The sequence below is a fragment of the Leptosomus discolor genome, chromosome 15 (genome assembly GCF_034619465.1).
Source record: "Leptosomus discolor isolate bLepDis1 chromosome 15, bLepDis1.hap2, whole genome shotgun sequence".
Classification (NCBI taxonomy): domain Eukaryota; kingdom Metazoa; phylum Chordata; class Aves; order Leptosomiformes; family Leptosomidae; genus Leptosomus; species Leptosomus discolor.
This window is the reverse complement of record NC_141405.1, coordinates 15,819,390-15,836,796: the sequence shown is the minus strand read 5'-3', so window position 1 is coordinate 15,836,796 and position 17,407 is coordinate 15,819,390. Positions and strand designations below refer to the sequence as shown.

Here is a 17,407-nt window from a genome sequence, read left to right as displayed (position 1 = left end):
TTCATTCAGTTGGAAGTTTGGTTTGTTACTAGATAGAAAAGGGATTCACCTTTGTCTCCACAAGAAATGTGAGTTTAATCTCTTTCAGGGGCAAGGGAAACAGACTATCCTGCAGGAGAAGAAGGGTCTCAAGAAGGAGATCCCAGTCAAGTGGACAAGTCATCTCTGTGCGGAAGTATGACTAGCAACAGCTCTGCAGAAACGGATAGCTTGTTAGGGGGAATAACAGTGGTTGGCTGTACTGCAGAGGGGATCACGGGGGTGCCTGTAGCTCCTGACGTGAATGGTGGCTCCCCTGTGACAGAGAAACAGTCAGGTATGAAAATCTTACAAGTATGCCAGTGGTGGTCAAACACCAGTGGGTGTTACTGGCAAATGAATGGTCTACGTATTTCATGTCTGTAAGCAGCGATAACATAAAATGAGTGCTCTGTGGGAAACGGCCTCCAAGTGTGACATACTTGCACTGTATAACTGTAGCTGAACACTTTGTGGAGGTGATATTAAATGAGTATAGACAATTGCTTCTGCCAGATACTTTTGTGAGACCTGTATCTTGTGCATGGTCTAAAGAGAGCTTTTAAGTTATTCAGTAGTTGAAATGCAGATCTTGCTGACACATGACTAGAGAGAATGTGGATATATGCCTTAAATCTTGTAAAGTCTTACTCGAGATTTCAGTGAAGCTGCTTACCTTATAGGCATTCTTAGTGTTTTCTGTCGTGTGCCCTTGAGAGCTGTATGCTGATCTGGTTGTTAATGGATACGTGGTGGTTGGGATTGTTCGCTGCTATTCTAGTTAATCACTTAAAGAGCAATCTGTACCATCAGTCACTAGGTTGATACTTGAAGTGCCTTTGACACTTCTTGATACAGTGCAACCCACTAAAGTTTGGGTATTTCTGATCTGACTTTCTTAGATGAAATATCTGGATTGTGAGTCTCTGGTTACTACAGCTATTCCCTTAAGTTTTAAGTGTCAAGTTCTGGCTGTTTTAAGTAATTGAGAATTTTCTTGCAGTTTTTCAAATTTTTTGTTCCATAGATATTGCAACTGAAAGCAATTCAGTAGATGAGAACATTCCAACAGCAGAAGAGGCGACAGAAGCAACAGAAGTCAATGCAGGGACAGGAGAAGACACAGCTGATATTGCACAAACTGGAGTCTACACAGAGCATGTCTTTACAGATCCTCTGGGAGTGCAGAATACAACAGAGGCGTCTCCAGTGTACCAGCCTAGGTACGTAGACTCAATCCTCGTACCTCTTAAAATGGATTTTAAAAGAAAAATATAATGTTTGTAGGAACACAAACACGGGGGCGAATTACTACTTTTTTTTTTCCTCGTTAAGTATTTTGAGGTTTATATAAGTAGTCTTGGTACAAGTTGCTCTACACTTTGCTTGCATGAACGGGTCACCTCTGTACAGAATCTTTTGTCTGTGTCATGTCCCTTGAGTACAGACACCTCCAGGATGGAGTAGTGCGTCTACCAGTTTGTCCCGAAGTCCTCTCGCAGACTTAATGTGAATGGTGCTGATCTAGAAATGCCCACTTAAGTTCCCTGTTCTTATGTCAACATAGATAAGAATTGTGCTTTCTTCCAATCAACTGGTTGTTCGAATGTTATGTTTCTTTTCTCAGAATAGTCAAATCTGTGAGTAGTTACAGGAGTGGAGAAGAAGCTTGAAAGTAATCAGTATTTCAAATCTTCGCTTTCCGCGTACGGGTGCTGAAGCATCACGCAGCTCTTCTATAAGTGTTTCTCTTACCATGTGCCTCTGATGTTGCAACTCTCTTCTGCCGTTCCTCAGATATCAGCAATACTGACAGGCTTGAATGGAACCTGAATTTCCTTGTATAAGGAAATGTCCACTTGAAGAAATTAATTGTTATTGAGACTTTCACCTGTATTGTTGTACTTTCATGCACAGTTACTGTTTTTTAAATACCTTATGCACTTCAAAAGCCAGTGTAGAAACTAGCAGCAATGAAGTAAATACTTAGGTTATAATCTGAGTAATCTGTGCACTTTATTCAATGTGTTTTAACTGATTTGGTTGTGTTTTTTTTTTTTAGTACTGAGTCAGAGTTATATAAAGATGTTGCAGTTTTGCCAAATGAGCAAGATCTAGTGAGAGAAGAAGCACAGAAAATGAGTAGCCTTTTACCGACAATGTGGCTTGGAGCACAGAATGGATGGTAAGAAAATGCTAATCTAGTTAAATTGATTTGGAAAAATTATTTTAAACTTGCTTCTTGTGCCTACAGGCCTGATAACTGTCTCGAGTCAAGATTCAGTGCAAGAAGACCTCAAGAGAGCCAAAACTTTGTATGCTTTGCTACATGTAGGCATCGCGGAATTCAAAGAAAGTAGTGTAGATCATTAGCAAGCTCTTTTTGGCAGATAACACTTTCATCTGCAGAAAAGTTTTGGTGGTGTTTTTTGTAGCCAAAGAACTTGTTATGGTCTGATCATTTAATAACTTTCAATGTTTTTTTATGCTAGAAAAATATATTGCCCTTTCTACTGCAGATGTATCTGCAAAGCAGTTGGTAATGATTCAGGCCTCTGAAAAACCATGCTGCTGCTCGTGTAGTTCTTTCCTTCAGTCTACACATAGTTTTCAGTGGAAGATGAAAACTCACTTTCCCTTTGATTGTGGATTTCAGTTATAGGGGTTTTGCTTGTTTTTTTTTTCTCTCCTGTCTAGTAGACCTTTCCTAGTGCTTTTAATCCCTCCTGATTTGTCTTTGCAGCCTGTATGTTCATTCGTCAGTGGCCCACTGGAGGAAATGTGTTCATGCCATTAAACTTAAAGATTCTATTCTCAGTATTGTGTAAGTCCTGAAAGAATGTCATGTAAATCGTAATGAACTTTTATTGAAATACTTTCAAAGTAGTTTTATATTTCCTCCTTGGATATTGGGAATGTCAGTTGCCATAAATGCATGCATATTCTTTGAGGGGCAGTGGAGAATGTTTGGGGAGTAAGGAAAATAAAAGGAATCTTGTATCTGTTGGAAAAACTATAGCTCAAATGATGAGCTGTAGCTATATACTTGGTGTTCTTGGTAGCTCAAAACAGTTACAGGCTGTTACCCTTGATGTTTTCTTCAGGCATTTTAGCTAGATGCATTTTAAGCTTTCTGAACTGGATTTTGACACCTTGTTACTGTCCCTTCTCTTGAGCTATATTGTAGAAATCAAAACACTAGGGCTAACACGAACATAAAAAGTATGCTGAAATGTAAAATGTTTATGCCTTACTTTAAACTTGCAGTTTGAGAACTGAGTCTAACGATGTTTATTCTTGTGCCTCCTTTTTTTCCCAGACATGTAAAAGGAATAGTGTTAGTTGCACTAGCTGATGGAACACTAGCAATATTTCACCGAGGAGTTGGTAAGCATTCTGTTAAATCCTGAAACCAGTGACGTTGGAACAGTATTTAGGAAATAAATGTGCCATTTATAAATAGTGTTTTGAAAATGTATTCCCCAAATGGCCCTTTTACAGGTTGTCTTGAGAAAACTTTCTGATATTTTGGTTGGTTTCGAGTACTGTTTTTGCACTGTCCAGGTGCATTCCTGGATTTTTCCTGCTCTGAGGAGGAGAATGGCATAGATCTGAGCTGAAAGTGAAAAGCCCGTTGATAGTCTGCTTTGATCATGATCAATAGTCATGTCTTCTGTTTTGCTATTAGTGTGAATAATTGTCTGTGGCCAAGTCCCTCAATGAGAATTTCGTAAGCATCCCTTCAGAATTTCTGCCCAAACCACTCCTGGACGAGCTCCGTTCTTCAGCCTCCAGAATAAGGACCTGGAGGGGAAGGTCTTAACTGGAACTTACCTGTTGGCTTGTTTCCACAGACTCCGTGTTCGTTTGTTCTTTTCCTTGTGGAGTTTAAATCCCTGTGCTCAGCATTTAGAAGAATTAGGAGGTTGCACAGCGCTAATGCAAATATTGGGAAAGATGCATCTGGAATGAAGTTACGGTTTTAGTGTTTTGGTTTGGCTTTTTGTTTGTTAAACTCCAGTGGCTTACAATCCTAAATATCTGTGGAATTTTACTTGGTGTTGAATGACCAAATTTAGTATGATTTTAGTACATTTCAGGTGCCTTTTTTAAGATCTTGCAGCATATTTAAAAAAAAAAAAATATCTTATGCACTGGCCAACATCTCTATGTTCGGTCGAGCAGCAAGTGCCTAGCGCTGTGTGGGTAGTTGCTGTTGTAATGTATCCTGATGCCTATCCAAGTAAAGCATTTAGAACTAGGTAACTTGCTGTTTTTAAAAATGTTGTGATGTGTTTTGAACATGAGTCACCGTACAACCTTATTACATTAAAAAGTATCATTTGGGATGTTGGTAGTTCGTATAACTAGTTGCTGTTTCTTTTAATGAGGAGCCTAGCCATAAATTTGTATTGACTTATCCAAATTATTACAGTGCTTTGAAAAAATTGGACTGTTCAGATACTTGCCTGTACTTTTAAATGATTCTTAAACTCATAGGAACCCATGTTTTGTTTTGTTTTTTTCTTTTCCTTCTGTTTTTAAAGATGGTCAGTGGGATTTGACAAACTATCACCTCTTAGACCTGGGCCGGCCGCATCATTCGATAAGGTGCATGACAGTGGTACACGACAAAGTCTGGTGTGGCTACAGGAACAAAATCTATGTTGTTCAACCAAAGGCCATGAAAATAGAGGCGAGTTAAAATGGTCTTTAAAAATATTAAATGTCACATTTTAATGCCATCTTGTGCTAGAGCTCAAACTCCAGAGTAACTCCAGAGAAAGTTATTTGTTCATCAGTACAGAAACAAGCAACCAAACAAATTTGTCTTGGGAAATACTATTACATTTTCTAAAGACGTTCTCGTTGTTTTGGAAGATTTTTAAGCCATGATGTGACAGTTCTCATTTACTGAAACCAGCCGGGGAGGGGGGCTTAGTTCTCCACTTCTAGCTGGCCAGGAACTGGAAAGTATCCTGGCACAGAGCTTGTAAGGCCAGTTTCCAGCCTGTTCGCTACATGCGTGGCTCATTACGTTCTCCACCCACCTGTAACCTTCTTTATAATCTCTGTTTGCATACTTTAGAGGTTTGTAAGTGTTAATCTTGAACATACTCTCCAGTTATAGAGTAGTTTGTTTATGTGAGGTGTGTGTAAGCCGGTGTTTTTGCAGTGAGGTATGTGTACGTGACATCTCGAGTACAGAAAGTGGCTAAGGTTTCTGAAAGCCATTAGCAATATTAATACTTCAGCTTCTGCTAATAGGCCTCAGACATGGGCCGGACCTTTTGAGGGTGACTACTCAGCTCTTCTGAAAATATCAAGCACCCAATTAATAATCTATTTTTGTGAAGAAGGCCGTGTAGAGATGGGAAGACTGAAATGAAGGAATTCATACAACAATGAAATTAATTGTTTTGCTGGTGGATAGTCTGTATTGTGCCCGGTTGGTTTTGTGAGCAAGAGCAAGGCTTGACAGATCTAGGAAGAGAAAGACTTTCTGGGCACATGTATCTTGTGCTGTGACAGGAGGACTTCATAGCAAAAAGGCGCTGGGTTAAAGGGAGATGGAAGCCAGAGTAGGCTGGGATATGATATGTGAATGAAGACGTGGTGGGAAACTACGGCGTTGACGTCTCACTCCAGTGAAGGGAATCAGCATTTTTACTATTATTTTTCCAGCACCATATGTTAATTGTAACTAAGCTAAACACAGTATCTGCTAGTGAATTTGCAAGCCGGAGGGTTGTAGATGACTTAAGAAAATTGCCAATATTGACAGTGTGACAGTAACAGAGAAGTCTTACTCTTTCCTTTGTCTCGTCCTCTAATTTAAAATCCGATCTTTTATAGAAGTCATTTGATGCACATCCAAGAAGAGAAAGCCAAGTGAGACAGCTGGCATGGGTGGGTGATGGGGTATGGGTGTCTATTCGTTTGGACTCCACCCTGCGTCTCTATCATGCGCACACGTATCAGCATCTACAAGATGTGGACATTGAACCTTATGTAAGCAAAATGCTCGGTAAGTTGATAAGAAAAGCTGTTGTATTCTTACACCTTTTGCTGTCTGGAGCTTTCTTTTCCTGTTATGGGTCAGGCAGTTCTCACTGCAGCCTCGGGGGAAGGGTGGGTGGGAGGCTAGTCGAATCCAGTTTGAAAACTTGAATCTGGCAGTAGAAGCCGAAGTCAGTCTGTGAAGCGTGGTGAGGATGGTAGGTCTTCAGATACAGTCTGATCCTACCTGATGTCTAAGGTGTCCCTAAAAAAACTCAAACTAATGAGGAAAATGGTGGTTGGGTTGGGCGGGCATCAACAGACACACTAAAATCTTTCTCTTTTACTGTACTGATGCGGTTTTTTCAATCTAAGAGTGGGAAGAATCCATTACTTGCCTGGAAAAATTGCCGCTTTTTCAAGATAATACAAATGCAAAATAGCAAATTTTTATTGCTGTTGAAGCTAATAAGCTTTCTGATTTTTTTTTTGTTAATGTTTATATACGAGCAGTTTGACCACCTATGTAACAGAACAAATACAGGTAACTGGGCCATGGGAAATCACTCACAAGTAACTACTGTGCTTAGCTGGTTGGCCTTCTGCTCCTCTTATAGTGCAAATGGATGATAAATTAAATTTAATGGTTGAGAAACCATTATCTTACATCTGTAAACCCACCTTTTTTTTTTTTATTTCTTTGAAAAGCTGCCCTGGTGCTATAAGCCCCAAAAGGTTATATTGTGCAGCATTATGGAGCCATACACCTTTAGTGCTTTCTCATAGCCTCTTTCTGTATAGGTTCACAACTTAATTTAGCCTTTTAGGTTATCTTTACAACTTAAATGTACTCTTCTACCTTGTTTCTGTTAGAAGTGGGAGGGCATTACTTGTCTGCGTGGTTTGGGAGTTGGAGTTAAGATTCTCTGTTATGGAACTAAAATTCTTCTTGCTCATAATTTTTGATGAAAAGCATCTTTTGTTTTTAGGTACTGGTAAACTGGGATTCTCATTTGTGAGAATCACAGCTCTTATGGTGTCTTGTAATCGTTTATGGGTAGGAACAGGAAATGGTGTCATCATCTCCATTCCATTAACAGAAAGTAAGTAAAATATGAATGAATAGCACTGTGCAATATGCTGTAGAGACAAAAAGAGAATATTAAACGCCATTCAGATGCTTGCTAATGGATAGAAAGCTTTACTGCCTAGTCTGAATCTTTCAGGTTTGTAACAGATTGGGCCTGTGTGATGTTTAGCCCCTGATCTGTGTACATGGTTACAATTACTCTGAGCAAAAAACCCCGACTCCAAAATCTCCTGTATGTCAATTTGAGCAGAGCTGCTGTGGCTTGAAAGAGACACTTTGAAGCCTTAAAGCTGTTGGAGCATTAGCAGCATTTATAGAAGTTTATTGCTTGTACGAGATGGCTTTAGTTTTCTAATTAATCTTATTTTTGATTGCCATGTGATCAGCAAAGTCGATTTTTGTTTGAGTTGAGCAATTTAGTATTGTTGCTAATACAATTTGATTGGCTTTAGTTCTTGAGAATTCATCACAAAGCTGGTATAAAAGACTGCAGCAGCAGTAGTAGTGACTGCTTTCAAGGACACGTTCAAAGTTACAGGAGTTGAGAACACATTCTACAGATAGGGCACTAACTTGTAGGTAAAATTTCAATAATGCAAATCCAGGTATCTGCTTAAGAACAGATCCCAGACTCTTATCATAGGGTGAAATTTCTTGGGCGTGGGAGAGGAAGCGTTCAGACACGGGCGGTTGAACCCAGAGAGAAGGGAATAGTCCAGTTCAAGGGCAAAACAAATCTTAAATAGTTCAAGTTTGGGAAGAATCTGTGTGTAAATTGATTGCATTTAAAACAGCAACCAAAAAAACCCAACACTTCTGCCTGAGACTGCTGTTAAAACACACGGACAGAAGTTTCAGAAAATGCAGAACTTTGATAGTCGTAATAGTGGTGGTGTTATATGAAAAGTAGTACAGTCTGACAGGTGAAATTTTAGGGTAATTTAATAGTAAAAGCGCTTCATGTTGTATCTGCTTTGTTGAACAGCACATACATACGTTGTTTCTCATACTGTTCCATTACATTGTCCATCCATTCAGTAAATGTCTTTTTTTGCGTTGCATGAGTGTCCGAAGGAAGGCTAGACTTCCTGTCATGGATTTGAAATAGTTTAAATCATGCTTTCAAAAATTATAGCTCTTAATTTGCATCAAGCTTAATTTAATGTTTCTGTCGGAGTTTGTTTTAAAATAGTAGTGACCATGAAAAAAATCCCTATTCAAGCTATTCAGTTCGATTTCGGTTTTGTTAGTTGTTCGTGAATCACGCCAACCGTTTGGGGGTGGCCTGACGGAGGGTTTGAGAACCCTCGTTACAAATGTTCATGGCTTTCAGAAACAGTCGCATCCTTGCATAAGCAGTTGTATCTCCCAGTTCCCTGGGTCTCAATAGCAGGGCATCTTCCAGATCTGCAGGTGATACTGCACCAGGGCACTTGAAAACATGAGTTGTTACAGATGATTTTGGTAGCCTTCCACCAAGGAAAGAGAGAAAGGGGAAACGTTGCTAATCAATAATAACCTTCATCACGATAAAGCACGTGACAGTGGCAGTGCTTTCCTTGTCCATTTTGTGCTGAAACTTTCATAACGAGATGCTGGTTTTTGTGACTTCTTGTTGAATCTTCTGTAATTATATATTTACTGGTTTTAGGAGCTAAAATTTTAAGCTCTACCTTGTCAAAAACCAAAATATAAGAGTGGTGGGTTCTCATTAATCCTTCTCCTCTACTGTCATACCTATCCATTTCCCCTTTCCTCCTTTCTCACTTTAGCTGTAATCCTCCACCAGGGACGTTTACTGGGGCTGAGGGGTAAGTGCAGATCCTGAACAAAAATCTATTTCCAGGCTTCTAATAGCCACTTCGAGGCTGTTTCCCACTCCTTATAGATTTACCCTTTGTATGTTCCTAAATGTTTTTCCACTTGCAGTTACTGCATTGCAGCAGTTTTATGTTTGCTAAATGGCCACCAATCTGCTCAGCAGTTTAGCGTATCATCCTGTGTTGCAGCTGAACTTTCATACAGACTTTGTTTTTCTTCCAGCCAATGTGGTACCATATCTTATAACTTTGTCATTAATCCACATCATTTACTGTCTTGTTACAAATCACCGTTTCTTTCACTACTTTGATAGTCCTTGGAATGGAGATGGCTTGTATGTCTAGCATGAGTACTTCTCTGTTTTAATGGATTTTAAAATGTCCCAGTAAAAACTAGATGTAGAATTATAATAGGGTAGCTCCTTCATGCCCACAGGTGGCTATTTTTGGAGAATATTTGCTGGCAAGGGGATACCCTATGATTAGTTGGAATGAAACTGTCTTTAATTATATGTTTAAGTACATGGAATTTGCTCATACTGAAACACATTAGAGGTACTTATTTTCTATGAAAGATACAGTCCTTTCACAAATTATTTTTTTTTCAAAAGTAGGATATTAAAATCTGGTGTTTATGCTAGACTAATAAGAATCCTGCTCCATTTTCTGATGTACTTAAAATAACGAAGCATGCAATCTTTTTTCTTTCCAGCTCTGTCTTGAATTGGCATTGCTGCCCTCCTGTTTCATTTTTACCTAAGTTGGCTTTAGCTTTTAGATGGTACCATAAGGTTTCTTAACAAATAACCGTTTCTGTAATTTGTATTTTCAAGTAGAAAACACTTTTTTTCTTTTTTTACAGCTAATAAAGCAGCAGCAGGCTCCGGAAACCGTCCGGGGAGTGTAATACGTGTGTATGGAGACGAGAACAGTGACAAAGTGACTCCAGGAACATTCATACCGTATTGCTCGATGGCACACGCACAGCTTTGCTTCCACGGGCACCGTGATGCTGTTAAATTCTTTGTCGCAGTACCCGGTGAGGCTTTATTTCCATTCTTCAAATGAAGTTTCTTTTTCGCCCTTACTTGCTTAGTTAAACATCGTGTTTGGGCAAAGAGAGCAAGTGTGAGAAATTGTGCGTTCAGAAACAATTCATTACAGTGTGTTTACAAGACTTGTCTGACTCCTAAGTGTGGTGGTGCTTAATGGGAGGAAGGGGGTCTGGTCTCAAAGGAAGAAGTGCTTTGCTTCTGTCTGGGAAAGAGGTACTGTGGTGAGTGAGTGCTTGCCTGCTAAGGCAGTCAGCTGCTAATTGATGCGAGTCTGACATCCTGCAGGAAGGCTGAGATACTAAGGGAGAAGCCCCCAAAGGAAAGAATCTCGGCTGAAAAAAAAATCTTAAAGAGTTTCCTGGAAGCTGCAGTGCTGGCTGAATACGCTGTCAGTGCTTCTGTGCACCTCCTGTGCTGGGAGTACGTGGTAGAAATTTGCCTAATGGGCTGACATGCACTGAACCTTTTCAGCTGTGTGTCTGAAAGTCTTTAAGCTGTTTCAATATCATTCTCTAGATCGGCATGCCTGTTCTGTGAAATCTATCGAGAGGCATTTAGTTCTCTCGTTTCTGTGGAACTGAGCTGAACAGATTCTTTGTCTCTTCAGAGGGATGGAATCGGAGCGAAGCTAGCTTTCTGTCCCTTGCTGAAGCGATACTAGAAGCTGAAGTTAAGTGTTTCATTAGGCATTAAGTGTGTCATCTGATGGCCAAATACAGGTGGTAGTATTCTGCAAGGTGTGGCATAAAAATGTATTCTGTTTTTAATCCAGGTCAGGTTGTTTGCCCGCAGAGTAGTGGTGGAACAGAGTTAACGGCTGATAAACCGGCCCAAGAGTCCTTCAACCAGAGTCCCTTAAAATCAATGTTGGTGATAAGTGGTGGAGAAGGATATATTGACTTCAGAATGGGTAAGAAAACTGAGCTTCAAATCAGTTATAACCTCTTCGTACTGAAAGGTCATTAACCGTGTAATAACTACGATTGCAATTGCAGAGTCCATTTGTGGGGTCAGTCACTATGTGGTCTCTACTAAGTAAATGCGAGGATAGAAGTGTCTTTTATCTCCCCACACACCCACCCCTCCCACTCTTCCTCCTCCTCTTCCTCTTCCTCCTCCCAATAAACCATGATCTGTGAGATGACTCTGTAAAAAGGTTGATTTGAAACTCAACTTTGGAGATCATGTCTGTGTTCAGTCTTTGACAGGTTAGTCTTGGATCTCGAACTGCTGGAAAACATGTCCTTAGGTACTTAAATATGCAGACTGACTGTAAAAAAAGTCATGTATTTCATGAAGAAGACTCCAGCTGCAATTTACTCACTTTTGAGTGAAAAGGGAAATAGTAGCTCACTGTTACCTTTGCATGCCCTTGTTAATTTTACAGAATCACACAGTGGTGGGGGTTGGAAGGGACCTCTGGAGACCGTCTAGCCCAGCCCCCTGCTGAAGCAGGTTCACCTGCAGCAGGTTGCACAGGATCGTGTCCAGGCGGGTTTTGACTGTCCCCAGAGAAGGAGACTCTTGATCGGTGCTTTTCTTGGACAGCACTTTTGCATGATCTAGCCCACAAAAGATTTCTTGTGTAAATGTATTTGTTCATTTTAATTGATGTTTTTGGGGAAATAGAACAGGATGAAAGTGGTTGTGGTTCCGTGCCTAGAATCTGCAGCTGGAGAGCTTCACAAAATATGCCTGAAAAGGGAGTCCTAACTCCTGGACCTGGTTTTGATCTTTTGCCTAAATCTGTCCATAGTGTTTTTCAAAAACAAACAAACAAACAAAAAACCCACTACAAAGAAAAACCCGTGAAGGCCAGCCCAAATTCTGTCATCCCACTGGTCAATGAAAAACAAGTTCCTGCTGGTAACCCCAGCGGAGTCAGGCGGGAGGCAGGACTTGCGGCCGTTCTGTGCCACGCCGTAGCGAGTACTAAAAACTCTGCGCTCGCTCCAAGCGAGCTGGTGTGGCCACGTACCAGATGTGCGTTTCGTGTCCTTGTGGCACGCTGCAAAGCCGTGGACTTCAGCTGCGTTAGCTCAGCCATTACCACGTCAGGGCAGCAAACTGGCTCAAGAGCAAGTTCAGGCTATTCAGTGTTTAGATTCCTCAGCCCTCCAAAGCAGTCTAACCAGAAAACCAGCCAGACTGCGACTTGAAACCTCCCTGAAGTTGTAGGTCAGTTCCCATTTCATCTGATTAAACTGTCCTCCTTCTGCACCACAAGACTGGCTCTGTGTTGATGTTTATTACTGTCTACGTGCAGGTCTGCTCAGTGCTTAGTCTGTCACCTTTGATCCAAGTAGGCTCGTGTCACTGAGAGTTGAGACGCGGTTACGAACCGCTCCTCTCCTTTGAAGAGCGATAATGGAGAATAGGCTTGAGGCTGTCTGTGACAAGCTAGGGGGCCTGGAGCGAGAGGAAGGAAGGGGAAAGGTCCGTCGGAGGTGGGAATGTTGCATTGTCTCCCTTGTGCTCAGTTACTCCTTTTCTTTCCAGAGCTCTGTATATGGCCCCTGTGTTTATTCCAGCACGCTTTCTCGTAGCACAACCATCTCCATTGCTGGCGGGGAGGTACCGCAAGTTTGCGAATTAGGTGGTTGTTTCTCTGCCTTAAAGAGTTACAAGTAATGACCTGGGTAGAATATGGATACTTGGGAAACTGCAGTTACTTTTGGGGCTGGAACTGAAGAATATGACCGTTGGAACACGAACTGACTGAAATAACTATGCCACAGACTTTCAGTTTGTAATGCGTGTGCTCACAATCTTGACTATGCTTTTATATGAGCATACAGCAACTACTGCCTTTTTATAGTGCTTTCCTTGTAAACCTGGATGTCACGTGTCTTGCCCCATTTAGTGTTAATACGTTTTTTATTGTCTGTCTGAGTCAACGCTGTTGTTTTTCAGGTGATGAAGGTGGAGAATCTGAACTCCTTGGAGAAGCTCTACAACTTGAACCTTCTGTAGCCAAAGCTGAGAGGAGTCACTTGATAGTGTGGCAAGTAATGTGTGGCAGTGAGTGAGCCTGTAGGATGCAGCTGGAGACCTTAAAAAAGAAAAAGAAAAAAAAAAAAAGCTTCTGCATGTTTTTTTATTTTGTGAAACCTGTTCCACTACATGATGTTGAAGCATTTCTTTGCTGTTTAACTTTATATTGCAAACCTGTCATACCTTTAACTATACAGGAATTAGCTTGTGCTGTTTTACTGCACCCGTGTTACATGGAACAGTATAATGAAATCAGATCTTTCTCAAAACTGGTGTGCACACCATAGTAAGCAACAGAGACATTAGTTTTACTGTACCACAGCAATCTAATGTAGTTCACTTCTTTGGTAGTCTCACTTGAGTTCAGCTTTATTACAACTGAGCTTCATTTCGTTGTATAATGCATTGAGTAAAACAGCAAAGTTATTCCCAGAGTATTAAGAAATTGACAAATTGTAAGATGGATTATTAAGATGCATCCGAATATTCAGTGAGGGCTAAAGCAAACTGTAACTTTCAGCTTTTGTTTTCAAACCTGGAAAATCTTGCTTACGTAGTGTATACGGTTTAATTTGTTACATTCATCAGGATTTCAGGGGGGAGGGGAAGAGGGGATTGTACAGGAATTAAGATGAGAATATTTAAATAAAATCACATCTTTTCACTATTGAACCTTAAAGTTTGAGAACTGCTGCCCTCCATAACGAGCAATTTTGAGCGTAGTGTTTTTCCATTTCCCTGACGTGGAACAGCTCGGGTTCCAAAGGATGTTCTTAGGATGATTTAAATTTGAAGGTAGCTGTAACGATTCTTGAACAGGGGATATGTTTGTTCTGTTCTTGTCTTAACTCCCGATGTCCTAAGCACCAGAATGATCTTCTCTGCCTAGCTGGTCAAACTCATGAGGCACTACCTGTGTGAAGGTTAGAGACCTTGATTAGAGCATGAGAAAAGACTGAGAGTGTACAGGAAAAATGCATTCTGCCCAAGTGAGATTGTAAAAGAACTTTAGTGCCAGATGATTGGGTACAAAATGTATTTTTTGTAGTTGTCTACCCCAATTTAGTAAAAAAAAAAAAAAAAAGAAAAAAAGTCTAGTGACAATGTTAGCAGGTAACACTAAGAATGAGTAAATTGATGAAAGTCAGGAGACTCTAACATTAGGCTGACATTCTGTCTACTCACCATCTATTTTTTTAACCATAAGTGTGAGTTGAAGACTGTCTTCCTTTTACATTAAATTTCCTACGTTAGTATCAGACCTGAGTTAAACACTTCATGATTTCTGTGCTTCAGAATATTTTAAAACCCAGATTCGCTCTTTCATTTAGTCTCTGGAAAGTAAAAGTTTTGAGGGGTTTTAATAAACATCCAGCACTTACCCTCAAAAGGCTGGGACTGTTCTGTTCAGATTAGCAGAGAAATTTAGTAACTTGGTTGTGTGAGAGAACTGAACAGTTTTAGAGGAGTAAATAAAGAAAACACTTTTTTAAAACTGCCTAAACATTTTTATGCAATAGGAGCAGTTCTGGTCTATCAGGCAAACATGTGTTTATATATTTTCTTAATTTTTTAAATGAACACATTTAGCTGAGGTCTATTGTGTAAATATATATTTAGGCAGCTTTTTCAAATGCATATCATAGCTGATAAACCAGAAAAACTCCATTCAGGTCTATTGGTTAGATTTATATGTATAAATACTTTTTAAGCGACATATTTTGTACACAGCTGTTCCTCTCGTAAATATGTATTTAGGACATGAACTATGTAGTAAAAATCCTTATTAAAGATGTCTAATATCTTGGTAGTATTTTTCTCTTCAGAATGCCAAAAGTGATGAGAGCATGGTGTTCATAATTTGCTTTCCAAATTCATCTTTAACGTCACTCTTGAAGTACTTTGGCTTAACTATAAAGTCTGGGAGCCTTTTAAAAATTATACAAATACAGACATAAACTGAGTAAACACTCTTCGAAAGACCAATTTAAAACTTACATAGTCATGTGTGCTGAACCTGAAGCACATCTGAATTAACTTACGGAATTGGATGTCTAAGAAAAATGCTGTCTAAACTTTTACTGTTGTGCAGAATCTTCACTGTGAGCGGTGCAGTTTCATTGCTTCTCCTGCCATTTTCTTAATTTTTGTGGGTTTTTTTGTCTTTGGAAAACACAGTCTCCAAAGCTTTTACTCACCGGTCGATTGTCACTTTCTGATGTTCTCAGAAAAAAGCGCACAATTCTGTTCCTCGGTTCTTGTATAGCATTTTATTTGTACTTAGTGATGAGCTGTTTTCTCTGAATGGCTTCACTGCTGTCCAGTACAGCAGTTCAGTCTGGCAAGTGTGTACCTGGTCTTTTGCCAAATGTATCTGGTCCACCGTGCCATTTTAGCCACCTCAGTGGGCCAACTCTTGCAAATTTTTCAGAGAATGATTGTTTCTGTCCAAAAGCGGAAGGGTTTTAAAGAAAACGGTAGGTTAACTGTGTACCACTGTGGGTGTAGATAAAAGGCATGTGCACTTCTCTGTATTTCTCATTTTAAAACTTTATCCCCTGTCCTAAGGTACAGTAGATTAAATGGGTCCCTGTTGTCATCGCAGCGCGCTGGCATTTATAAACGCTGCTTAAGGTCGCTTGGGGTGGTGAATAAAGCACGTCAAACCCCAGGCGTTGGGATGACAATGCCCTCCTACAAACCCGTCTCGAGAATGTGTTTATGCATACACTCGTGTGATTAAAGCATCATAGAAATAGGAGCTCATCTCTCGATAGCTACAGCTTGTTAATAGTTTGGAAACATTTCGAGCACAAAATATGCAGCACATTACTTGCCTGGGTAAGGGTGTTTGCATGGTAAAGGTGAAACGCGTTGTATAAGCTGCTGCATCGTCCATTTCTTGTAAAGGTCTTCCTGCGTTGGATCAGATAGAGCTGGCAGAGCGTAGACACTTTATCATAGGCTGCCTTAGTAACAAACAAATGTTAAATCTGTTTTATTATACTAACTGTTCTAAAGAACCTGTGTCTTTTAAAATGCTGTGTAACTGAATATTTATTTCCATGTGAGTATTATAAAAGTTACCAAAGGATTAAACCTGACTTAGCACTCTTGTAAGCGGCCCTGTTGAGACAGGGTCTTGTGAAGGCCCTGCTCTGTAAAACGAGACATGGTAAACTCGAATACAGTTCTTTAGGGAAATTAAATGTGTTTTCTAACAGGGTTATGCCATATTGTAACAACCTATGTTGCACCTCAAAGCATTTTTCTATACACTAAATGTCTCTCCCGCCCTCTAACAAGATTAAGTTTCCTTTATTAATTTCGTTGATGCACATTTCTCAATCTTTTAAGCATATATTTTAAACATTTTATGGTCTGTAATTTTTGAAAGTTTTGTCTGTTGGACACTTTACGCTGAATTTTACTTGCCTCTGCAATCCGAGATGGATACTACAGCGTTAAACTTGCTGTCTGTTAAAACTTGAGGCTTCTTTTCTGTGAGCTGAAAAGCTCATATAGCAGTGTAGTTATTTCAGTATTTATTTCTATTATTGAATCCATGGGGTTCAGAATGTAACTTTGTACATGAAATATATATAAATATGTATATGAAACATGCATCGGATTGGTGTGTTCTTTGTAGTCTCATGTTAAGTCCAAAGGGTTTTGATGCTACCGGAAGGCTTAATAATTGGGCATTTTACACTAGCAGCCAAACGTTCCGTCATAAATACAGGTAGCAACACCTTTGGGTCAGCCCTCAGCTGGTGTAGTCCTGCTGTCTCGTACTGGGCCTGAGCAAAAACCCTGAAGAACCACGTTGTTCGCTGAGCAGCTCCCGAGCGATGCCACGCTGCCTTCGCCTCCTGCCTGGCCCCCCAACCTGCCGATCCATAGCTTAGGCCTCTAGAGGAGACCCGCTTCCCGGCAGCTCGGGTGAACGGGGCGCTGGAATACGTTTTTTCGGGTTTTCCCAGCACCTCCCCAAAGATCCATCCCAGCGCAGGTGCCCGGCGGTCGCCTGCTGCACGGCCACAGGAATGGCGGAGTTGTCAGGGAAGAGCGAGGACTTGGGGACAAGAGTCAGTTCTTCTGCAGAAACAGAACGCTTGGGTAGAGCCAGGGGTTTATTGTTTATTGTTTTCCGGGCTTTTCTCACCACGTTTGTCCCAGCAATTTATCTTGACCCGTGTGTAACAAGCGGCCGTGCCACCGAAAATGTTGGGTTCACCTCTGCTGTAATGCACGGTGGGGGGGGGGGGGCCCTTCCTCGTCCCCTGGTGTGCCGGGGCGTGGTGCCGCCTGGCCCCTTGCCTGGCAAGCGTGTGTTACTGCTGCTGCTCTCCGGCAGAAGGGAAGGGCCCACGTCAAGTTGTTGCTTTTGAACTCCTCTGGGATGCCAACGCTTTGTACTCGCACGTGCG

At 40.7% G+C, this 17,407-nt stretch overlaps 1 protein-coding gene across 7 annotated transcripts in view; it reads left to right on the top strand.

The window, feature by feature from the left end:
• The window catches only part of SPAG9 (sperm associated antigen 9), a 65,434-nt gene extending 48,833 nt beyond the window's left edge, over positions 1 to 16,601 (top strand). For 4 of the 7 annotated variants that reach the window (XM_086473753.1, XM_086473756.1, XM_086473754.1 and 1 more), the window contains 12 exons: positions 89 to 316; positions 1,046 to 1,241; positions 2,081 to 2,203; positions 2,762 to 2,842; positions 3,338 to 3,405; positions 4,566 to 4,714; positions 5,875 to 6,046; positions 7,008 to 7,121; positions 8,881 to 8,919; positions 9,791 to 9,967; positions 10,756 to 10,893; positions 12,897 to 16,601. In XM_086473753.1, the coding sequence (XP_086329879.1) occupies positions 89 to 316; positions 1,046 to 1,241; positions 2,081 to 2,203; positions 2,762 to 2,842; positions 3,338 to 3,405; positions 4,566 to 4,714; positions 5,875 to 6,046; positions 7,008 to 7,121; positions 8,881 to 8,919; positions 9,791 to 9,967; positions 10,756 to 10,893; positions 12,897 to 13,012 (1,601 nt within the window). In that variant the 3' untranslated portion in view covers positions 13,013 to 16,601. The remainder of the gene's footprint in view (positions 1 to 88; positions 317 to 1,045; positions 1,242 to 2,080; positions 2,204 to 2,761; positions 2,843 to 3,337; positions 3,406 to 4,565; positions 4,715 to 5,874; positions 6,047 to 7,007; positions 7,122 to 8,880; positions 8,920 to 9,790; positions 9,968 to 10,755; positions 10,894 to 12,896) is intronic. The other 3 variants (XM_086473752.1, XM_086473757.1, XM_086473755.1) reach the window with 1 other exon arrangement.
• Positions 16,602 to 17,407: the final 806 nt, after the last annotated feature.